The 24,999-nt window shown below is 36.6% G+C and overlaps 1 protein-coding gene across 6 annotated transcripts; it reads left to right on the top strand.

The window, feature by feature from the left end:
- The first annotated feature begins 1,799 nt into the window (after window positions 1-1,799).
- On the top strand, window positions 1,800-24,285 carry BGLU42 (beta glucosidase 42). Of its 6 annotated transcripts, none has more exons than XM_028232609.2 (13): window positions 1,800-2,175; window positions 3,375-3,441; window positions 3,575-3,633; window positions 4,585-4,660; window positions 6,280-6,354; window positions 6,428-6,515; window positions 8,301-8,526; window positions 18,439-18,554; window positions 20,738-20,949; window positions 21,036-21,070; window positions 21,191-21,293; window positions 22,783-22,891; window positions 23,774-24,285. In XM_028232609.2, exons 1-13 carry the CDS (start codon window positions 2,029-2,031, stop codon window positions 23,970-23,972), a joined length of 1,512 nt encoding a protein of 503 aa, XP_028088410.2. In that variant the 5' UTR covers window positions 1,800-2,028; the 3' UTR covers window positions 23,973-24,285. The 6 variants fall into 6 exon arrangements, with proteins under 6 accessions (XP_028088410.2, XP_028088409.2, XP_028088412.2 ...); XM_028232608.2 differs by having other exon boundaries at window positions 21,164-21,293; XM_028232611.2 differs by lacking the exons at window positions 21,036-21,070; window positions 21,191-21,293.
- The last annotated feature ends 714 nt before the right edge of the window (window positions 24,286-24,999 follow it).

Below are 24,999 nucleotides of genomic sequence, written 5' to 3'. Positions count from 1 at the left end.
CTCGTATCAATGTGAATGTTAACATGTCAATGTGAATATTTACATTGTCAACAGGCCGGACCGGGCTCGCCTCGGGCCGCCCACGGGCCGTGGGCGTATTTCGGGCAGCCACGGGGCACGGGCTAATGTTACACTCTTATCAATGTGAATGTTAATATGTCAATGTGAATATTCACGTTGTCAACGGGCCGGGCCCGCCCCGGCCCGGGGCCGGGCTTCGGGCTGCTCACGGGTCACGGGCCAATTTTACACTCTTATCAATGTTAATGTTAATATGTCAATGTGAATATTCACATTGTCAACGAGCCGGACCGGGCCCGCCCTGGGCAGTGGGCAGGTTTCGGGCCGCCCACGGGCCACGGGCCAATTTTACACTCCTATCAATGTGAATGTTAATATGTCAATGTGAATATTCACATTGTCAACGGGCCGGACTGGGCTCGCCCCGCGCCGCCCACGGGCTTCGTGCCGCCCATGGGACGCGAGTCAATTTTACACTCTTATCAATGTGAATGTTAACATGTCAATGTGAATATTCACATTGTCAACAGGCCGGGCCGAGCCCACCCCGGGCCGCCCACGGGCCGTGGGCTAGTTTCGAGCAGCCACGGGGCGCGGGCTAATTTTATACTCTTATCAATGTGAATGTTAACATGTCAATGTGAATATTCACATTATCAACGGGTCGGGCCGGGCCCGCCCAGGGCAGCCCACGAGTCGCGGGCGGGTTTCGTGCCGGCCACAGGCCGCGGGCTAATTTTACGCTCCTATCAATGTGAATGTTAACATATCAATGTGAATATTCACATTGTCAACGGGCCGGGATGGGCCGGGCCCGCCCCGACCCGGGCCCGGGCTTCGGGCTGCCCACGGGTCATGGGTCAATTTTACACTCTTGTCAATGTTATTGTTAATGTTAATATGTCAATGTGAATATTCACATTATGAACGGGCCGGTCCGGGCCCGCCCTGGGTGGCGGGCTGGTTTCGGGCCGCCCACAGGCCGCAGGCCAATTTTACACTCCTATCAATGTGAATATTCATATTATCAACAGGCCGAGCCGGGCCTATTTTTTTGGCCTGTGGGCCGGCCCGGCCCGACTCGAATTTTTCCGGACACCCACGAGGATCGACATGGGCCAGGCCCCTACACATTGACGATATGAACATTTACGTTGACGGTGTGAACATTCACATTAAGGATATTTTGGTAATTATGTCACCCATAGGACTTATTGAAATATAAGAAAATAATGTGAACTAAATGGAATATAAGTAGATGAAAAGGGTATTTTGGTCTTCTTATCTCAAATTGGACCTAATAGAATAGTCAAAAAGAATATGGGTTGGATAGAATAAAACTCTTAAAAAATGGATTTATCAAAAAAACTCCCAAAAAATAAAATCAAATAAGTTAATTAATTATTTTTAAAAAATCACCAAAACTAATAAATTAAAATTAAAAAACAAAAAATAAAATGAATTAAGTGCTCTAATAGCAAGACCCACCATATAAAGCAATGTTTATACTTACTTATTTGTTTTTTGTTGGGCAAATTACATATACACCCCTCGAGATTTGGCTAAATTACAGATACCCCTGAGGTTTGAGAAATTACGAATTCCCCCCTGAATGCTATATTTGCATAAGAAATTAGGGGGTAATTTGTTATGAAATATAAACCTCAGGGGGTAAATTGTTATGAAAATACAAACCTCAGGGGACGGGATGTAATTTCCGAAACCTCAGGAGTATCTGTAATTTAACCAAATCTCGAGAGATGTATATGTAATTTGCCCTTTTTTGTTTTGTTTTGTTTTGTTTTTTTTTTTATTATATCACATCATTAGAGTTCTTAATCACTGCTAAAAATAAATAAATAAATAAATAAAAACGTGAGGCTTGCTCGTATCTCACTCGCTCTCGCTCATAAGGAGGACACGCGTACGTGTGCGTAGCAAGCAAGCGACAGTTATATCCCCATCATCGCCCATTGATCTCACTTGGAAATCGGAGTCTGAAAAAGAATGGCGAAGAACAATACAGCAGCAGGAGGAGCAGCAGAGAGGAAGAGGGGAATAGAGGAAGAATGGGGATCGATCCTATCCAAACAACCACCACTCCCCGATTTCCCTCCCCATTTCATCTTCGGCTCCGCCACTTCTGCTTACCAGGTCTCTCTCTCTCCTTCCCTTTTCTTTCTAATTTCTGATCCTCTCTTTCTCTCTGTTTCTGTCTCTGTACGTGTGTATATATATGCAATTTGTAGTTTGGTCTTGTGACTGCATGCGAGCGCCGTTGTCCGTCTTTCTATTTTTTTTTCGCCTGGATTCCCTTTTCATCCAAAGCTATTGTTGGAGTTTGGCAAATATTTAGGCTGTTTGTTTGTGTTTTCAAACTAGTTTTCTACACCAGAGTTTGAATTTGATGTTTGTTTAGTGTTTTAGAATCACCTTTCGAAAGCTGAGCGGCCGCGCTTTTCAGAATTTTTTTTTTAAAAATTTTGCTTGACCGGACGTCCGGTCGTCCGGACGGTTGACCGGAATACTGATTTTTTTTTTTACAATTGATATGTTAATTTTTATACGATCGAAAAAAATATTTTCTAAAATTTTTAAAATTTTTTATATGCTTTAAAATAATTTTGAGTTGTATGTTTAGTTATGAGTCGTAAATTTTTGTATCAAATATCAACAATTTCCCACTCTTTTCAAAACTATTTTTAAAACTCTTTACCAAACAAATTTTCTACCCTCAAATCATAATTACAAACCCCACAAACTCAAAATACAACTTATACTCTTAAATCATAATTACAAAACACAACCAAACGCAGGCTTAATTTTTTTTTTTAAATTCTAATAAAAAAAGACAACAAATCACTAAAGAAAAGCTAATGTCAAACCTCTTAGTTTTGTTGATTTGAGAGTTTATCTTATTAGTGACTGACAACACAATGAAGTTGCTTCAACTCATAGTTTACCCAGACCATCTTCACTTATCACAAATTGCGCTTCAATATTGTTTGAATTTGGTGAATGTAAATATGTTTTTTCGGTTTGTCAAGAAAACTCCTTTCATGTACTTTATATATATGTGTAAAGACACAGAGCAAGCACTCTTGTAAAATCCAACTAATTACCTAAAGGTATGAATATAAATTCAGAGAGAATAACCATCCATGATGAAGGGATACTATGACTAGCATTGTATCATTCAATTTCAACAAAAAAAAAAAAAACGAGTAAGAAAGAAAAAAGTTATGAGGAAAGTTGCCTAATACATAACTTTTCAGTTAGCTAACCTATAAAGCCTATAGATTATGCGAACCTCAAGATCTTTGGACTTCATCTCTTTCTTTTTGTTAATTTAGGTTGAAGGTGCCTGGAATGAGGGTGGTAGAGGTCCTAGTATTTGGGATTCTTTTTCGCATACTGCAGGTATGCTTTCCTATAGACCCATACATACGCCATCTATTCCATTACAATGACCTCCGAGTGCTGTATGCATGAATGTGGCACTGGTTAGCTTGTTTGTTAAAATTTATGCTCTTTAACTTTCTTGCTCTAATAGGAAAAATTTGTGATGGAAGTAATGGAGACATTGCAGTGGATCAATATCATCGTTACAAGGTCGGTGTTCAGACTTTTGGGTAGGAGTGAATACTACTATATTGTCTTTTTCCCCCCTCTTTGCATGAGACTTTCATAAATGTTGTTTTGTTCTCCCTTTAGTTTTGGACTATGTAAATATGAAGAAACATTTTCCCTTTGTTATTCATATTTTGTTTTGTACTTTGGTTATATTTAGTCATTAGGGCTTCTTTTTATTTATTTTTTATTTTTTTGTGTTGGTCAAACTTTGTATTGGAATGGAATAATGGAGGTTCAATGTAGCAATACATTTTTACTGTTCTCTCTATTTTGTCTTGCCACTGTAACTTCTGTGACCAATCACATTTATAAATAGTTAATTGATGAAATTCATGCATATTTTTACTAAATATTGCTTGTTCTTAAGTGGTTGATACAATAGATTTAGGCCAAGTTTGGGAAGACTAAAAAAGTGTACTTTTTGTCTTTTTGGACTAAAAAATTGAGGTTGAAAATATGGATGTTTGGGTTAACTTTTTGACTTTTTATTGAAAAATGTGTAATAAAAAATTGTAAAAATTGATTTGTAGGGAAAAATTTGAATTGGCAGTTGTGCAGCCGTAATTGTTGACTTTTGGTGAATATTGTTAACTTTTTAACTTTTTGAGTAACTTTTTGGCTTTTTGACTTTTTTTAAAGTCCCCAAACTTGGCCTTAATTTTTTATTTTTCCCTCAATTTTTCTCATGGATGAGTTGTTAGCTTCTTTTTTTTTTTTATTATTATTTTTAATGTTTCATGATTTCGAAACTTGAAATTTAACTATCTAGATCTAGTTTCTACATGGTTGTTTCCTGTAAAGGTTTTGTTTTAATTTAGAAGGGATAATTTATGCATGTAATTGGGTGTGTTGATTAATTCTTCTAGATGTGACCTTTTTCTAATCCTTAGCATTGCTAATTTTATTTTATTTTTTTAAAAATAAATGCAGGAAGATATTGACCTTTTAGCTAAGTTGGGATTTGGTGCATATCGTTTTTCCATATCATGGTCTCGTATATTTCCCGGTAATATCCCCTTTTTAAATGTTACTTCTAAGCTTTTAAAATATTTAGGCTATGTTTGGTTATGTTCTGTAAATATAATTCCATCCCTCCATTTGCATTTCATGTTTGGATGGAGTTTTCAAAATGTGATTCCGCCACACATTTCAAATTGTAATTCTCCTTCATGTTTGGCTACTCTCTCTTTCATGTTCTCCATTCTGAAAAGTAGAGGATTTTTGAATTTTGGGCCTACTCGGTCATCTTCCCAGATGCCCCCCTGGACGTCTGGCTGGTTGTCCGGCTGGTTGACCGGAACAGTGTATATTTTTTATTTTTTGCAATTGCCAATCGCCAATCTCCACCTGTTCTTTGGGGGGCGGGGAATTATATTTGTTTTTGATATTTTTTAAATATAAAAATTATTTTTTTTACACCAAAATGACAAATTTTTATTTTTTATTTTTTTTATTTGAATGTTAAAAAGAGTTTGGTTATGAGTTTTAAATAGAATTTTCAATAGAGTTTTGACTTGTGTATTTAGTTATGAGTTATAATTGTTTGAATTAAGTTTTGAAAATTCTTTTCAAAACTCATAACCAAACAAATTTTTTTATTTTATATGTCACATCAAACATTCAAAACTCAATTCAATACTCAAACTCAAAACTCATTTCAAAACTCATAATCAAATAAATTTTCTACACTTAAATCATAATTCCAAAACTCACAAACTCAAAATACAACTCTATTTTCAAATCATATTTCTAAAACTCTACCAAACGCTACCTTAGATTTTCATTGACCAATAAGGAGGTAGATCTCTTGGCAAGAGGTGAGATATTTTTCTTTTTATTTTCCTTTCGGATCAAATGTGAGGTGTGCATTCTTTGGATACTTTTTGTAGGCACTAACTTATTGTTTTCATTTTGATTGTTGAGGTCTTGTTGGATCTTTTTTTATTGTGTTACTTTTATTATTTCAAATTCATTGCTTTGGCAGATGAAAATTTGCCAACCTTTTCTTGTATATAATGGTTCTGGTCCGGTAGAGCTTGTTAATTGGGTCGCTATACTCTTTTGGGTGGCACCAAGGGGTGCCATTTTAGATCTAGTTAATTGTTTGTGATTTGATTATGAATTGGCTTAGTAATTGAGATTTGGATTGTATTGATTTGATTGGCCATCAAGCATTTGATATTTGGCCTAACATCTTAGGCCTGATTTGACTAATTGACTACTGAAGTATCAAGCATTTTGTCCTCCTTTAGACTTCCTAGCGCAAAGTTACAATGCTCTATGAATGGATGCCTATCTATCTACTCCCCTTCCTTTTTCACTCTCTTACAAACAAGGCTACTGTTAATGACACCATCAAGATTCATGTGCTTTCCCCTCCCTATGCTTTTGGCAAAGTTACTATAATGTATGTTTTAGTTCTAGTCCAGTTGTTCCCTCCATTTCTATTCTTCTTTATTAATGAAACACATGAAGTAATAATATGTCCTTTTTGTTTTTTGTATATTATGAAGAAATGAAATTGTCATTACTGTGCGTATTTCTTTGTTTCCTTTGCTTCATGATGACCAATTGATTTAAACTAGAGTAGTGAATGAGTTGTTTTGGTTTTCTCCATGCTTGCAGATGGTTTGGGTACAAAAATGAACGAGGAAGGGATTGCTTACTACAACAGTGTCATTAATGCTCTTCTTGAAAGGGGTATGAAGTCATTTGTTGTTCATTTCCGTTTACTTCCAACAATAATAAATAACTAGCAACTATGATCTTTCAGGCATCCAGCCATTTGTAACTTTGTACCACTGGGATCTTCCATTAAATCTTCATGAGTCAATGGGAGGGTGGTTGAATGAGCAAGTTGTGTAAGTACTGTCCTTGTTTGTCATCAAGTAATTGTCTGGTTTCCAAACATCTATATATTAACTAAATAATGTTGCCTCTATTGATGCCAATTGAATATTTTGACATGGGTCTTTAATTCATGTAGCCGACCCCATTTAATAGGACTTAAGGCTTGGTTTGAGTCTTTAATATCTTTAGGCATATAGGTTAATTGCAGTGAATGTTTTCTTGACATTTAAATTTTTTGTAAATATGTGTCATAGACACATGTGAAGCAAAGTCTCACATTCCCTAGGTACTAAAGTAATGTGAAGTATATAAGGGGCACGCTTACCTCAATAGCTAGGTTTTGGGGTTGAGTTCTATCTAAGACTGTATAACTACGTGCACATGACATATGCCTTACACATCGTCATCCAGGCCTCCACGTGTCAACCTGATAGGACACGTGTTCTGTCACATCGAACTTACTTTGAGGGACCAAGGACACTTCATAAGTGCTTTGGTCTAGGACTTAACCAATTGAGGATAACCTTCTTGATACCCTCTGGGAGCCAAGTGTTTATGTCCTGTGGGTTTTAGGAGTCTAGGTCACCTCAAGGTTTCACTCCGCACATCTTTTCAACCTCAGCCAGGAGGCAGGCCCCAGCCATTCTGAACAGCTTGGCATGCTAATGCTGCCATATATCGTAGAGTGAAAATAATTCCATACTTTCCTGCTTTTTTTCTCTTGACAGCCTAAATAATAGCAATCACATCCATCTTTCATGACTTAATGCATAACGATGAATCTCCATTCATTCTAGAGGACAATCACTATAGTAATATTGGGAAAGAGATTTAGAATTTCAAGTGAGAATGATTAGGCCTTTAACGGAAAATAACCTTTAAATGGTGCCCTTGATGGATTCGCAATGACTAATAATTCCACAAAATTGTTCCTCTTTATGCTTCAACTAAGTTACTAAATATGTATTTGCCACTTTAATCTTGAATGTGTTCTCACATAATAAAGAGCTGTGGAAACCCCTTTGACTGATGCTTTACGTCAATACAAGAAACTACAGATTATTTTTTATTTTATTTTTTTATTTTGTTATTTTTTTTGCATTATCTATATTTGTTCAATTAAGTTATCATTCTTCACAAAATGAAGATGTGGTAACTATTGCTTGTTGCATAGTTTCAATATAAGAAATGTAGTTTGAATTCTTTTGCAATAATGTGTATGTGTGCGTTTTTGTAAAGCTTTCCTCTTTGATGAAATGAAAATGATGTAGTAGCTATTGCTTGGTTAGAAAAGGCGATGCAAGACAATGGGAAAGAGAGAGAAAAGTTGAGAGAACTTAGAATTCGGCACCTCAGCACAAAACATAGCAAAAATCCAAATGATAATTATAAATTTCTTCCGAAATCTACCAAAACTAATGGCTATGATTTGAGCTCTAGATGCTCAAATAACTCTTTTACAATATTGAGAAATGTCACAAGCAGCCATCTTCTGGTAATATTATTTTCTTTCTGATAAAATGGCAGGCCCTCTGTGTGTTGATTTTGTTTACTGCTTCACTCTCTTCACTTTTTAGTTCACTGGTTTTGTCTGACAACGTTTCCTTAGAATTGTTCTTGACAACAGTAATCCCAATAATGACTTTACCTTAACGAAGTCAATATTTTAAATAATATTTTGCATGAAGCTCTGGTACATTTATTCTTTTATTTATTGTCATGGTTATGAATCCCATAATATTTATTTTTTTGCATATTAATGGTCACTTTGGCTTCTACATGTGGCAAATGTCCAGAAAATACTTTGCCATCTATGCAGAAACTTGCTTTTCCAATTTTGGTGATAGAGTAAAAAATTGGATTACAATTAACGAACCTCTTCAAACGGCGGTGAATGGATATGAGATTGGGATATTTGCCCCTGGAAGATGTGAACATGCATTGACAGAGCCATATTTGGTTGCGCACCACCAGCTTTTGGCCCATGCAGAAGCTGTTTCCATATACAGAAATAAATACCAGGTATGTTGTTTGATATCATAAATTACTGATTACAAATTTCAGTTTCATAACACATGATGAATTCTCATTCGATTTGAACCTTTATCAGGTTTTGGTCATAATCGAATGCAAATCAAGATGGATTTTTTTTTTTTTTTTTTTTTGTATTCAAAGACTAGTGGCATCATGTAAATTTGCAAACATCTATAATGTGATCTTGAATTTGATCAATCTTGTATGCAAAGGTTCAGGGAATAAAATTCCGTAGCTTTCCATCAAAGTGTCCTAAACATTTCCATTTCTTGGGAAAGCCGACACTAAACATTTCCATTTCTTAAGAAAACAAAATCCTAGTATTTCCACCAAAAATACTAAAATACTTTGAAATGTGCCATAACATTGACTTGTGTCAACACATCTCAAGAATCTAGGGCTGTGTTTGGTTTGCCTTTGGAATCATGATTCCAAAGGCAAAATTTTTAAATCACTTTTCAAAATTTATAACCAAACACACAACTCAAAATTACTCAAAACTCAATTCAAAAATTAATTTCAAATCTCATAACCAAACACACCGAAGCTGTTTCCATATACAGAAACAAATAGCAAGTATGCTGTTTGTGTTGGCATATTATAATCACCGAAAGTCTTAGTATTTTATTAGCCGAAAGGCTTGGGTCTGTAATCATTGTGATGCTCTCAGGGATCATCTTGTAATTGACTTTGTTTGTAAACCCTAATCTTCATGTATAAATAAGGGGTGATATCTCATCATACCCTAAGCTGATTATTCAAAGCTTCATGGTATCAGAGCTAAACCTATAGGGTTTCGGCTCACCCTCGTTGGCAGACCTATTCACCAACAACACTCTAGGGTTCGAAGCTTACCTGGGTGATCTGCCTTAGCCGTCTTCCTCAGTCGCTCTTCCTCCGTCGATCTCCTCAACCGTCGATCTCCTCAACCGTCTTCCTCAGTCAATCTCCTCATCTCCTCAGCTCTCTCTCTCTCTGTCGCCATCGTCGCCCATCATCGACCATCGCTAGCTCATCGTCCCCGTCGCCAGCTCATCGTCACCATCGTCGGCCGTCAACTCTCTCTCTCTGTTCGTCCTCAGCTCGTCTTCCTCAGCCGTCTTCCTCGTCGACCTCCTCTGTCGATCGTCACTCGACCGACAGCACAGCAGCTTGGCGACCTCCTCCAGCCATTTCGTCGCTCGTCTTCTCTGTTCGTCCTCAGCCTCTGATCACTGTGGTCTATAAATATATATATATATATATCTATAACTATATATATATATATCCGGCTCTGTTTATATATATCAGGATATATAGTTATATATATATATAAAGACATGTATAAATAAATCAATTTACAAAAAAAAAAAAAAAAGAAAAAAAAAGAAAAAAAAAAGGAAAATAAATAAATAAATAAATAAAATAAATTAAAATGAAATAAAAAAATATATATATAGATAAAAAAAAAAAAAAAAAAAAAAATCATCATTTCTTAATTTTTTTTTGTTATGACTTTATAGTGGTCATTGTGCCTGTTATCTCACTACCACCTTCCGGGTTTGTGATTTCTACTAGTTTGTTGTGGGTTTGGTAGTATTGTATTGTATCCATGACAGATTCCACTAGTGTGTCCTCTTCGTCTCAAACACCAAAGAGTGAGAGTCTCATTCTACCTACTACCATGACTGAGAATCCCAACCCTAGTCTGAAAATCACCACCTCTCTATTTAATGGTCAGAACTACCTAGCATGGTCTCAAAGTTTGACTTTGTTTTTGAAAAGCAGAGGAAAGATGGGGTATGTTGATGGTAGGATACAGGCACCTAGTACCACTGACTCAGGTTATGACCAATGGGAGATTACTAACTCTTTGATTATGAGTTGGCTTATCCATTCGATGGTTCCAGAACTTGGTGAGGGCTACTTATCTATGGAGACTGCCCAGGACATTTGGGAGGCTGTGGCTGTTACCTATTCCCGCAAAGGAAATTTTTCACAGGCCTTTGAGTTGCGTCGCTCTATTGAAAGCACACTTCAGGGGGAGCAGACTGTTCTTCAGTACTTCACTTTCCTCACCAACGGCTGGAAACGCCTTGACCACCTGGAAGACTATAAGCCCGTTTGCCCTACTGATTCTGTCGGGTATAAGAAGTTCATTGCTCGGGAACGGGTCTTTAAATTTTTGGCCGGCCTAAATATGGAGTATGATCCAGTTAGGGGTCGAGTTCTGAGTATGGACACCCTTCCTTCACTACAGGAGGCATTTGCCTATGTACAAAATGAGGAAAGTCGTCGGTCAGCTATGATGTCCCCTGTCTCTACTGACCGTTCCGCATTACTGTCTACTCCTCGAGATGGCCTCAGCCTGCCTCCTCCGTCTGCTGCTAAGGAGTCTGTATTCTGTGATTATTGCAAGAAGCCGCGGCATACTCGTGAGACATGTTGGAAGCTTCATGGGACTCCATCTGGGGGTCGAGGTGATCGGTCAGGTTCTCGAGGAGGTCGGTCAGGCCACTCTCGAGGACGTGGTTCCTATTCCCGGGCTCATCAGTCTAGTGCCGTGGATACCCTTGATTCTACTTCCACTTCTGTTACCCAAGCTTCTGATACTGAGTTGGAGGATGCTTTGCGCCAATTGTTGGACCGCCGATCTTCTACTGCTCTCAGTACCGCTTCCTCGTCCTTTGCCCGCTCAGGTAACTTAGCATCTGTTCCTTGTGCTTTCCTGTGTCATACATCTTTGCCTTGGATTATTGATTCTGGTGCCTCAGATCATATGTCTGGCTCCCCTGATCTTTTTTCTGCCTATAAGCCCTCTTCAGGTCAGGACAAAGTTAGGATTGCCGATGGAACTGTTTCTTCCATTTCTGGAAAAGGTTTAGTCCAAGTCACTCCCACCATGCATCTATCTTCTGTTCTCCATGTTCCCAAGTTTTCTGTTAATCTGTTATCCTTAAGTCGTCTTACCCAGGATTTGAATTGTTGTGTGACGTTTTTTCCTGATCATTGTCTTTTTCAGGACCTTGTCACGGGGAGGACGATTGGCAGTGGTAGTGCAGAAAATGGTCTCTACTTCCTAGATCAACCGGACAAACTTGCTTATTCTTCCACCGCGTCTTCTACTACCCCCGCTGATGTATGGTTGTGGCATCGGCGTCTTGGGCATCCCTCATTTCATTTACTTAAGCATTTATTTCCTTCTAGTTTCGCAAATCATCATGTGTCTGACTTTCTTTGTGAGTCTTGTCAACTTGGAAAACAACATAGAGCTTCTTTTGCTCCCAGTTTGAATAAAAGCTTAGTTCCTTTTTCATTAATACATTCTGATGTTTGGGGTCCCTCTCGTGTTCTGTCTGTGAAAGGTCATCGCTGGTTTGTTACATTTATTGATGATTTTTCTCGTGCTACTTGGGTGTATCTCATGAAAGATAAGAGTGAAGTTTTCTCTGTGTTTCGCACTTTTCATAAGATGATTTGTACTCAGTTTGGGGCCACTATCAAAATATTTCGTTCTGATAATGGCGGGGAATACATAGATTCTGGGTTAGGAAACTATTTCTCTACTCATGGCATTATCCATCAGACCTCTTGCACCAATACCCCTCAACAAAATGGGGTGGCCGAACGCAAGAATCGGCATCTTCTTGACATGGCTCGGTGCATGTGTTTTTTATGAACGTGCCTCAATCCTATTGGGGCGACGCTGTTCTCACCGCTGCCCATCTTATTAATCGTCTCCCTACCCAGGTCTTGGACAAACAGGCTCCGCTTCACGTCCTCCTCGGTTCTCAGTCCTTGTTTTCTATTCCTCCCAAAATATTTGGTTGTGTCTGTTTTGTCCATAATCACTCTCCCTCTCGTGGTAAGTTGGACCCTCGCTCCCTCAAGTGTGTTTTCCTTGGTTATTCTCCTACTCAAAAGGGGTATAAATGTTACCACCCTTCCTCCCGTAAGTGGTTTGTGTCCATGGATGTCACTTTCTTTGAATCCCAGTCCTATTTCTTGTCCTCTCCGGTGTCCCCGTCCTCATTTCCGGGGGAGCCTTGGTGTGAAGTGAGTCCTGTGTCTCCTCTGGTAGAAGTGAGTCCTGTGCCTCCTATAGTAGAACCAGTTATTCTTGCACCCCCCTCTTCTACTGGAACTATAGAACCCACTGTCACCAAGAATAAGGATGGGCATGTTTATGTCCGGGACATCGACAGAAAACAAGTTAACTGGATACAAGGGACTGTTTCTGCTACTCCACTGCCATCTCCTGCTTCTGATGAGAGTCTAGGTAACTTTGAATCTCGTGAGTCCATTGATCTTGATGTTCCTATTGCCAAAAGGAAGGGTGTGAGATCTTGTACTCAACATCCTATCTCACAGTTTGTATCATACTCTCATTTGTCATCCTCATATAGAGCGTTTGTGTCCAATATTTCCTCTGTTAGCATTCCTAACCATTTTCAGGATGCTCTTGCTATCTCTGAGTGGAAACTCGCCATGATTGAGGAAATGAAAGCACTTAGAAAGAATGGCACTTGGGAATTGACTGAGTTACCTACGGGCAAACGACCTGTGGGCTGTAAATGGGTATATACTGTAAAACACAAAGCAGATGGGTCTATTGAGCGTTACAAGGCAAGACTTGTGGCAAAAGGGTTTACTCAGACATATGGCATTGATTATCAGGAGACCTTCGCACCCGTGGCTAAAATGAATTCAGTCAGAGTACTTCTCTCTCTCGCAGCTAATCTAGATTGGCCGCTTTATCAGTTTGATGTCAAGAATGCTTTTCTCCATGGTGACCTCGAAGAAGAAGTATATATGGACATTCCTCCGGGTTTTGAGGATCATCAAACAGAAGGGAAAGTATGCAAACTTCGGAAGTCATTATATGGTCTCAAACAATCTCCAAGGGCTTGGTTTGAAAGATTCACTCAGGCTATGTTTAAATATGGTTTCAAACAAAGTCAGGCAGATCACACATTGTTTGTGAAACATTCCTCATGCGGTCAGACTACAGCGCTTATTGTTTATGTAGATGACATAGTTCTTACAGGCAATGATAGTGAGGAAATACCTCTGTTGAAGAAATACTTAGCCAAAGAATTTGAAATCAAAGACTTGGGAAGCTTGAAGTATTTTCTGGGAATTGAAGTTGCTCGCTCTAAGGATGGGATATTTATCTCACAGAGAAAATATGTGCTTGACCTGTTGAAGGAAACTGGGATGCTTGGCTGCAAGGCATGTGCCACCCCACTGGAACCCAATCAAAAATTGGGAGATGATGCAGGAGGAGAAGTTGTGGATAGGGGGAGCTATCAACGATTAGTGGGTAAGCTCATTTACCTATCTCACTCCCGTCCTGATATTGCTGTTGCTGTCAGTGTAGTTAGTCAGTTTATGCATGCTCCTCATCAGATTCACTTTGAGGCTGTCATGAGAATCTTGAGGTATCTGAAGTCTGCTCCTGGTAAGGGTCTGTATTTTTCAAAGTATGACCATCTTCGTGTAGAAGCCTATACAGATGCTGACTGGGCCGGGTCAGTAACTGATCGGAGATCAACGTCAGGGTATTGCACATTTGTCGGCGGCAACCTAGTTACTTGGAGAAGTAAGAAACAAAATGTGGTTGCCAGGTCAAGTGCAGAAGCTGAGTTTAGAGCTATGGCACAAGGTGTGTGTGAACTTTTATGGATCAAATTATTGTTGAGTGATCTAGGTATTGCTCAGACGGACTCCATGCGGTTATATTGTGATAATAAGGCCGCCATCAACATTGCTCACAATCCCGTTCAACATGACAGGACAAAACATGTTGAGATTGATCGCCACTTCATTAAGGAAAAACTCACTAGTGGTACCATTTGTACTCCTTTTGTTCAGTCTGGTGAACAACTTGCTGACATTCTCACCAAGGGAATTGGGAATAAACCGTTTCATGACATATTAGGCAAGCTGGGCATGAGAGATATCTTCGCACCAGCTTGAGGGGGAGTGTTGGCATATTATAATCACCGAAAGTCTTAGTATTTTATTAGCCGAAAGGCTTGGGTCTGTAATCATTGTGATGCCCTCAGGGATCATCTTGTAATTGACTTTGTTTGTAAACCCTAATCTTCATGTATAAATAAGGGGTGATATCTCATCATACCCTAAGCTGATTATTCAAAGCTTCAGTTTGATGTCATAAATTACTGATTACAAATTTCAGTTTCATAACACATATTGATGAATTCTCATTCGATTTGAACCTTTATCAGGTTTTGGTCATAATCGAATGCAAATCAAGATGGATTTTATTTTTTTTTATTTTTTTGTATTCAAAGACTAGTGGCCTCATGTAAATTTGCAAACATCTATAATGTGATCTTGAATTTGATCGGTCTTGTATGCAAGGTTCAAGGAATAAAATTATGTAGCTTTCCATCAAAGTGTCCTAAACATTTCCATTTCTTGGGAAACCAACACTACATTTCCATTTCTTAAGAAAACAAAATTCTATTTCCACCAAAAATACTAAAATACTTTGAAATGTGCCACAACATTGAGTTGTGTCAACACATCTCAAGAATCTAGGGCTGTGGAATCATGATTCCAAAGGCAAAATTTTCAAATCACTTTTCAAAATTCATAACCAAACACACAATTCAAAAATTAATTTCAAATCTCATAACCAAACACACAATTCAAAACTCAAAACCAAACTTTTTTCAAGCTCTATTTTAAAAGAAAAAATTCAAAAAATATTTTTTTTTATTTTGTTTTTTAAAATTATTTTTAGAATCATGATTTGAGTGTGGAGTTGTGTTTTGAGTTATGAGTTTTGAAAAGAGTTTTGAGTTGTATTTTGAAATTTTTTGGATTTATTTTTTTTAAATATTTAAAAATTTTCTTAATTTTATTTTTTAGGGTAAATATCTTATATTTTAAATATTTATTTATTTATTTTAATGTGTTCTATATTTTATACATTTATATGCTCTATTTTTTTAATATTAAAAAATTAATTAATTATTTTTTTATTTTAAATATATAATTTTTATTTTAAATATATAATTTTTATTTTAAATATTTTATTTTAGTTTATAAATATATTTTTAAATATTTTAATATTTTTGTTATGTGTTGGTTATGATTTGAGTGTAGATTTTTGAAAGTAGCGTGGAGTTTCAAGTAATGTGTTTGGTTATGAGTTTTGAAAATAATTTTTGAATTGAGTTTTGAGTTATGTGTTTGGTTACAATTTGAGTGTGAAGTTGTGTTTTGAGTTTAAAATAAAAAAATTTAAATAAAAATTATACATTTAAAATAAAAATATAAAATTATTTTAAACATTTTTTAATATTTTAAAAAATTAAATCCAAAAAATTCAAAATATAACTCAAAATTCAAAAACTCAAAACTCAAAACTCAAAACTCAAAATACAATTCAAAACTCTTAACCAAACAAATTTTCTCTTTTCAAAATTTGAAAACTTTTTTCAAAACTCCTTTCAAAACACTTTTCAAATTCATAATCAAACTAATTTTTTCTTTTCAAAACTCAACTCATAATTTCACATTCAAATCACAACTCTAAAAAGAGAATCACAATTCCAAAACTAAACCAAACGTAGCCTAGGTTTTTTTTTTTAAAAAAAAAAATTTCTCTATTGGTTTATGAACAAATTAAAAAATTTGAGGGGGGGGGGGGTGTTTAGAATGGAAAATGTTTGAGTCATTAGAGTCTTGGTGATAGGGTTCTTCTTCCTTTTGCTTATGGAATCTATGCTTTTCCTTCCTCTAATATTTTAAATTTTCTCTTTTTATTTAAAATTTTGACCTTTTTCTAATTAAATTTTTGTAGACTTGTGTATTTATCCTTCCCCCAAAAAGGTCATCCAATTTGACGACATTTTTTTACCTTGTTTGATTGTGATCTTTTGCAACTTCAGAATCATATACATTAGCGTTTGATTACATTATTTATTTGACATTACTTATCACATTTTGGCTTGAATAATGTATTGATTCTACACTTGTGCCTTTATGCAAAAAATGAATGTATAGATCTCGAATATGTTCAGTTGATTTACTATTAGGCTTATGTATACGGCTAGATTGGTGTTATTTATGTTTCCAAATGTTTTTGTGCATTTCCAAACTTTTCCATTTTTTAACTTATGTTTTCAAAAAGTTTCCCTTTTAGAGTTGTTTGAGATGATGCGCTAAAAAGAAATTTGATCCTTGGCAAGATTTTCATAAGCAACTATCAAATCAGGAGATGATTCTAGGTTCTTAGTCATATGGTGACACTCTCTCCATCTATCCTTCTCTAGATCCTCCCCCCCCCTCCCCCCCCCTTTTGTGTCTACAATACTCTGCATGTACGTATGTGTATGTGAACTAATCAATTGGTGTCAGATAATGAGGTAATATAGCCTATATTTTCTTCTTCTTTTTGTTCTCTCTTTTTCTTCAAAAAAAAAATAAAAATAAAAATTGTAGAGATATTTCTGGTTGAGCTATCCTAATATTCTCACAATTGTACTTTAGAGACTTTGGGAAGTAATCGATAAACTTCCTTTTGCTAAGGGAAATTCTATTTGCACACCATTCATTCTCTCAGTACACATCATTTTGCAATTTCTTTTTATTACGATTTTGTCATTCAACCAAATTGCCATTTAGGAAAAAATAAACCTAACTGCTGCTCACACCAGTCCCCCACCCTCGCGCCACCCTTCCCTACTCCTTCCTCATGTTCGAAACCTTCCTTCGACGACCCCCCCCCCCCAACCCTCCTCCCCTGCCCCCATTGCTCTTCACTGTCGCGATGCCCACCCCCTGCAACCCGTGCAAACCCCTCAGACGCTGATGGGCACACATCCAACTGACAACGAAAGAGAGAGTTACATTGCGAAGTGAGGGGGTGGGGGTGATGAAGATGGGGCATCGCGGTGGTGGGAGGGTTGCTGTAGTGGCGCTGGGGATTCATGAGTCATAAAGGGCAGCTTGAAGGGAAGGAGGTGACTGAGAGGGGAGGAGGTGGTGGCTAATTAGGGTTAGGGTTAAAAAATTGAAGATAAAAGGTATTGTAGGTAGTATTTGGTGTGGATTGAGAAAATACAAAAAAAAAAAAGAAAAAAATAAATATGGTGTGAACTCAACAATTGCGTGTACCAAGAGAATGATTGATGTGCAAATAGAATTTCCCTTTTGCTAAGTGTGTTCTTGGTTGTGTAGGTAAATGGTTTAGGATTGATCCAAGATGTTATATTTATTTGATTGTAAATGTTTTAGGTTGTCCTAGGAAAAACCTATAGTTGTAAAGATTTTGAGTGAACCTAGGGAAAACCCATTGAATTATTGGAGTCAATACTTGCAAGGCACAAGGGATGTGCTGAACCACTATAAATCTGTGTTTGTTCTCTTTACGGTTCATGCTCTTTACTTTATATATCTTATTTTGAATGTGTGAGATGAATGTGTGATTAAATGTGTTGATTCCATTGTTGTAATTGATTGAGTTATCTTTATTTGAGAACATTTAGCAAGGGCATCATTTGGTGAAGTACATAAATGAATATTCAATAATATCACCACGACTTGGTAAGTTCACTTAGGTAAACAAGGTCAAACTAACAGTAAGGAATCTACCTTGGTCAACTGTCAACTAAGTTGGTCAACCAAACCTTATGCTGGTCAATCATAATTAAGGAAGAACTTAGTGATTGCAATTTAGAGAACCAAACCCTGAACAATCACTTCAAGTAAGGACACATTCACCCTCACTCCCCTCTCCTGCTCTCTACCCTCCCCATTCTCCTGCTATCCCCCCTTCCCATTCTCCTGCTCCTGCCCTCACTTCTACTTCATGCAACAGGATTTGAGTTGGTGATAATATTTTTTCTTCTTGTTGTTAATGTTTGTGGTGTGAATACACCATAGGACAAGCAAGGAGGTCAAATAGGCTTGGTAGTGGATTGTGAATGGGCTGAGGCTTTATCTGACAAAATTGAAGATAAAAAGGCTGCGGCGAGGCGTCTTGATTTTCAACTTGGATGGTATTCCTTCTTAAGTTGGCTCTTCTGTTTTTAGGTTGCTAAACTCATAGATAATAGTCCCGTTTATAAACATATTTACATACAGAGTGAACTTTTTTCAAATAGCAGTCTTTTACGTGCAATTTGCTGGATTGAATTTAGTGAAATATCTTTATAATGCTGATGTGATTTGCTTTTTTCAACTGAAAGGCAATTTTATGGGAATGTTTCGCTACAACTGTAAAAATTTGATTCTTCTTTTTGCTATTATTTTTCGTTTTCAATGTTGTGTGGTTTAATCTCCCACAATTTTATAGAACTTGAATCTGCAAAATGTTATTTTTTAACTCAAGAAGCGTACCCGTGTTTTGTAAATGTGTATGTTTTATAAGCACATTTAAATATGGGCATCTCTCTCTCTCTCTCTCTCTGAGACTAAAAGTTCACAATGATCAAAACCACCTTAGAAGTTAAATCTGAGGAAGTTAATACTTTTACAATGGCACTTCAAGAAGCAATTTCATTTTTTACTCTGACAAGCAGTAGATAAGAGGCCAGCTTTGGATAGTTTGAAATACCTTGTTATGCTACAAGAAAGAGCCTCTTCTTTATATTTTGTCTTCTCACTATAATGTAGTGATCAAGTTTCCAAGCTGGATGAAGAATGAATGGAGTTAGGGATGTAGAATGTTGACCAACACTTGCAACTGTCTATTACTTCTAATAACTCTAATAAATAAAATTCTTGTAAGTTTTGATTATCCTTAATTGAGGGGCACCTTTTAACTAAGCCCGCCTCATATGCTCCTCCCTCTCACATGAAAGATTGGTTTGGGAGTTGGGCATTCTGATTAGAGAGTGCTCTTTCAAAATTGCTTGTTTTGTGTACCTCCTACAGTAGAATAAAATGAAATGCATTGTTTTCTAATAGATAATCCTGTATTTATTTGTATTGCTGTAATATTGGACTGAATTTGCAGCGGCTTCTCAAGTTTCAGAAGCAGAATCATGAAAAAGTAATGTAATAGGGAAACTTCAGTCTCCTACCCCTCTTCTGGTTGTGCCATTACCAATCACGGGTAACCATCAGTCCGGCTGCCCTTGACCTAATAAGAATGATTATCCTTATAACGAAACAAGGACCAGCTTACTTCTCGAGTGATAGTTCCACGATCCCGACCAGCAACTTGTTGGGAGAACTGGCATCCAAGCTTCTCCCACCTAGTAAAGTTTCCTTAAAGACAATTGTAATGATATTAAATACACTGAAGATTTAGAACTTTTACATAAGAAATAAGCATGGATTATCCAACCTTATCAAAGATTTATTATAGAAGTGATTTACAAGCAACAAGTGATATGCAAAAGAGATTCACATGCTATCATATTAAACGATTTTGTATTACCTCCTGAGTTGTAATTGTGACGGATTTCTTTTGTCAACTGGGGAATTTACTTGTTATAATGAACCTTTGCAACCTCAAGTAGGTGAGCTTGATTTAACGAGTCAGTTTCTAAATTTGAAGTTTCCAAATTGTAGTCCTGGTCTATGTAGAATAATGAGAAAACTAGTAGCCGATCTACATCTATGTATTCTCAATACTAGAGAGATATTTAAGCAGTTATTAAGGTTCCTGAAAGATTATGTGATCCAACCATAATGGGTGTGATAAGTCAGGGATTGTTGGTGTAAATGCCTGAAGATTAGGATGCACCAACTTAATTACCATTATCATTCGTCCCTTGGTGAATTTTTTTAATTTTCTTTTATCTAAATCTACATTTTATGACTGTAACCGTCTTTCTATCTTCCAAGCTTTACTTGTAATTCTCCAAACCATCAATTGGTGGCTATTCCAGCAACTATCACTTTCAAAACCCAGCCTATTTAAACCCTACCTTACAATTTGTACCATTTGCTTCCACAAACTTTCCTCACCATATTATGGATATCGTTGCTTTTGATTTTGTTGTTGTCCTACATCAAGGATTACCTGTCAAAATAGGAGGTTATTGGATAGTTAAGACGAGCACACGTTTTATAATTAAGTAGAAGCAGGAAGCCAAGTATGAAACGTTGATGGTGAGGAAATAATGACCAATTTAATTCAATTTCATTCATTGAATAATAGTGACACAAAAGAACTTATTCAAAATATCCCATTATTTGTTACCATAATCGCTAATCACAACTACTGCTGTAGGTACTTGGATCCTATATTTTATGATGACTATCCTGAAACCATGCGTGAAATACTTGGCAACCGGCTTCCAAAGTTCTCTCAAAAAGATAAAGAGTTGCTCAGGAACTCAGTGGACTTCATTGGTTTGAATCATTATACCTCAAGGTTTATTACTCATACAAAGAACCACGGAGAAAATTGTTTTTATAAAGCGCAAGAGGTGGAGAGAATAGGTAATTATGAACAACATAACGAGTTGCTTTCAAATCATTCTTAGTTTGTAAATTTTAATTTCCCCTTTTGTCTCTTTTATCATCAGCTGAGTGGGATGGGGGGGAGATGATTGGTGACAAGGTACATATCATCAAATATATATGTATATATTTTTTCTATCTTTCATGGGCATGTATGCAATTGATGAGTGTGTGCACAACTTAATTATTTCAGTTTGCTGAAAAATTTTACACCTGGCAGGCAGCATCATCATGGCTGTATGTAGTTCCTTGGGGTATCAGGAAAGTACTCAATTACATAGCACAGAGATACAACAATCCCCCTATTTATGTTACCGAGAATGGTAATCCCTTGTCATCTACCCACCAAAAGAATTATGGTATTATAACACGTATTATATGATATCATCCTTCACCATGAATGCGCTAGTTTCTAACATGAATTTTCTTGATGATTACTTATTAGATCTAGCGAAAGAAATTTTACATAAATATTGGCCAAGGAATAAAGGGTTTGGTTAAACTGTTTAGGTAACCCCTAGAAGGGCAAGAGATATTTTAATTTTGATTCATTGATCGGGTGATGAAAATCCTTCTGCAGCCATTTCCTGCATACTTGCATTGTATGCGATGGACACATGTTTAGAATTTAATTGTTAGGACAAATACAAAATTAGTTTTTCAGTATTTACTTATTTCTTAAAGAAGACACAAATAATAAGATTAAAGAAGCACAATACTTGTTCAAAATTGTCAAATTGATGTATCCTTAATGTGTTATATTTGTTCAGTGTCTGTATCCATACTTCATAGTAAGTAAATGTTAGATAGTTTGATACACATTGTTCGATCCATTTCATAACAGCTTAGGTTTTTGGGAAAATTGGTAACTTAACTTGCTATCAGGGCTTAGGTTGAGAGAGATCTTGGGTTCAAGTCTCTTTGTTTTCTCTCTCCGCGTGTAAGACGGGGTTGCATGTGAAGGAGGGTGTTTTATAGTTTGATATAAGTTGTTGGGCCCATTTCCTAACAGCTCAGGCTTTTGAGAAAATTGGTAACTTAACAGTAAGGATCAATAAGAAAATATAATAAATCGGATTTTAACAATTAAACAAGAGAGTGAACTTACATAAAACATTTTGCAGATGATACGCCACTTGTGCAAAAGGGAAAATCATAAGGGCAGGTTGTGGATTGTTTTTTTATTTGAGCACAAACAACTTAGATGCAATATTGAAATGGTACTTTAATAGTATCTATTGAAAATTTAAAAATAAACTGGCTGCTGGCTCCAAAACTAAATACCTAATTTCTAAACATTAGCATATCATTAGAAAATTACAGTGGTTTATCACCATTCTTTGAGCTTATGTGTAATTTAGTACAACAAATTATAAAAATTATTTTTTTACAAACATATCCTAGACATACCCGTATTCTAATTCTTTAGATTTTGTGTATCGCCATATCCGTAGATGTGCTTCATAACATAACATTTGAAACCGTGTTTGTGCAAGTGTATAGAAGAAAAACTCTAGGGAATTTTAGAAATGAGGAAAGCAAAATGAGAAAAGGCTGAACTAGAGTGCTGCTTTGCTCATATGTGTGAGTTTTTAAATAAGAAAACTAGGTCATTTAGAAATGAGAAAAAACTGAACCAGGAGAGTTGCATTCGTTTTAGTAGTATGTTTGGAAGTATGATTAAGAGGTAATTAATCTTAAGATATGCTGTAAATGGTAAAAAATAACTTCATTATTAGTCAATTAACTAACTCTATAATTCCTTGTATAATATTTGGCTTTATTACTTATATAATATTTGACCATATACAGGTATGGATGATGAAGATAATGACAGTGACCCTCTCCATGAGATGCTAGATGACAAATTGAGAGTTTGTTACTATAAAAGCTACCTTGCAGCTGTTTCTCAGGCAATTAAGTGCGTAACCGTTACGAAATGTCATTTGTTTTAAACATATGCAGATTTCATAGCTGTTACTTCCTGGTGATGCCTGCTCAGTGCTCCACATGCATTAATGTTCAGTTCTTTGATTTCAATCTCCTCTAGAATCAACTTTGATTTTGAGACCTTGACAATTACTGCCATTATTGACCAGATAATTTCAAATCTCATTTTGCCTAGTCACTATACAGAGGGTACTGCCTTTTTTTTTCTCCCAAGAAATATAACAGGTGGATTTATAAAATACCTCTGCAGTGAAACAATTATTGAGTCCATCCATGTCTTGATGTGTGGTGCTTTCATTGATGACTGGTTCGAGATTGCAATCAGATGACCTGAACTCTCATCTTTCTTAAAATAATATAAAAAATAAAAAAACTTTTTGGTAGAGGAGCCAATGTCTTGTCATGCTTGTATTTGAATCACGCTTATGCATGCACAGGTCTGAAGATGACGTCATTTGGAAAGACTAGTGCTCATCATTAGCATACTGTTAATTTTTTTTTTTTATTTTGTCCTTTTTGGGATATGGGTGTGTTGTCAACAAAACCTGATCAAAGAAAGAAAAAAGGAGGTTTCTATTGATGCTGATATTGTTCATATTATTGTTTTCAACAATTAAATTTGTATGGATCAATGGTTGGACCAATGTGGAGGTTCTGCCTTGCCATGCTCATGAATGTGGTCAAAGTGGGGCATTTGATGCTGCTATCATTGGTTTAAGTATCTATTGCAATGGTTTTCTGTTTGCATGTGCACGTCTGGGTGAATGTTTGAGTGAACGTGCCTCTATGCTCGCACAGTTGTCTTCTATACTTCTATAAATGATGACATTGTTTGTATGCCACACATGAACAGGGATGGAACAGATGTGAGGGGTTATTTTGCATGGTCATTACTGGATAACTTTGAGTGGAGTTGTGGCTATACCAAGCGATTCGGCTTGATTTATGTGGACTATAAGAATGGGCTTTCTCGGCACTTGAAATCTTCTGCTTATTGGTTCATGCAATTCTTGAAAGGTGGAGGAGAGGCGAAAAATGGCAAAGAAGAGTAGTAACCACTAAACCCTCGGCATCTCAGATCTTTCATTCAGCATCCTTTCATACCTTGCATTCTATGCTGGCAGAGGTTATTTTGCCTGCTAGATGCTCTGTCAACATGGTTACTTTTTACTATTATCATTTACTATATATATGGTTAAAATCTGGAGTGATATCTGTGTACTTTCTATTATAGACTATATGTGATAGACGCTTAGATTATTATTCTGAAGTTTGTTAAACCATCCTCCAAGAAATTGAAAGCTAAGTCTTAGGACCGTTGGTGTTTATCTGAAAACTCTTATATATTGTGTATTCGTTTTATCATCTTTGGTCTATTTAAAATTGGGCGATGACTCGGTGATAAAGAGGCCCTTCGGTCTGCTCACCAGGCCGATCAAAACCCTGGGGGACGTCCCCGCTCGGGCCTTGCTATAATGTTGTTGGCTTGCAAATTGGCATTTTGAATGTGATATTGAAAATATATCATGTGGCAATGTTATACTCTTTGTTTACTGTCTCTGTACTGAATATATTTAGCATTGTCAGTGAATGCATGGTTTTAGATAGTTATACTCATGTTCCTAGGGTTTAGGATTCCTAGCAAAATTGTTATTAATATTAGCTCATTATTATTTTGCTAGGAACGCGTACACTGAAAGTGAGCTCCATGTCTTGCTCATTTAATCACTTTCTGGTACTTTAGGAACGTGTAAAGCTTTTTTTTTTGGGGCTCCCCTCCCCAGGAAAGAAAGAAATAAATCAAATTACCAACAAGAAAAGATAGAAATGAATAAACAATCAGAAGAATACATAAATTAGAAAAGTTAAAGTCACCAATATTATCTCAAGATATAAACTGGGGCTATGAGAAATAGATCAGAATCAAGCTTGGGAAACCAAGATGTCCATCTGCCCACATTATTATATAATAACGTAAATCTCTCGAGGAAAGCAGATTCTGTCATATCTAACTATATAAGAACTAGTTTCTTCAAAAAAAAATTAAAAAACCAGACAACAAAGCCTTGACATTGTGAA

The sequence above is a fragment of the Camellia sinensis genome, chromosome 1 (assembly GCF_055761805.1).
Source record: "Camellia sinensis isolate YWXY chromosome 1, ASM5576180v1, whole genome shotgun sequence".
NCBI lineage: Eukaryota > Viridiplantae > Streptophyta > Magnoliopsida > Ericales > Theaceae > Camellia > Camellia sinensis.
The sequence above is the reverse complement of the archived record's forward strand: the minus strand, read 5'-3'. Positions and strand labels throughout refer to the sequence as shown.

Coding starts and splice junctions, on each gene's coding strand:
- BGLU42 (XM_028232608.2), top strand. CDS start 2,029: ATGGCGAAGAACAATACAGCAGCAGGAGGAGCAGCAGAGAGGAAGAGG. Junction 20,950..21,035: donor GCAAGAGGTGGAGAGAATAG/GTAATTATGAAC, acceptor TTTTATCATCAG/CTGAGTGGGATGGGGGGGAG. Junction 22,892..23,773: donor GCTGTTTCTCAGGCAATTAA/GTGCGTAACCGT, acceptor ACACATGAACAG/GGATGGAACAGATGTGAGGG.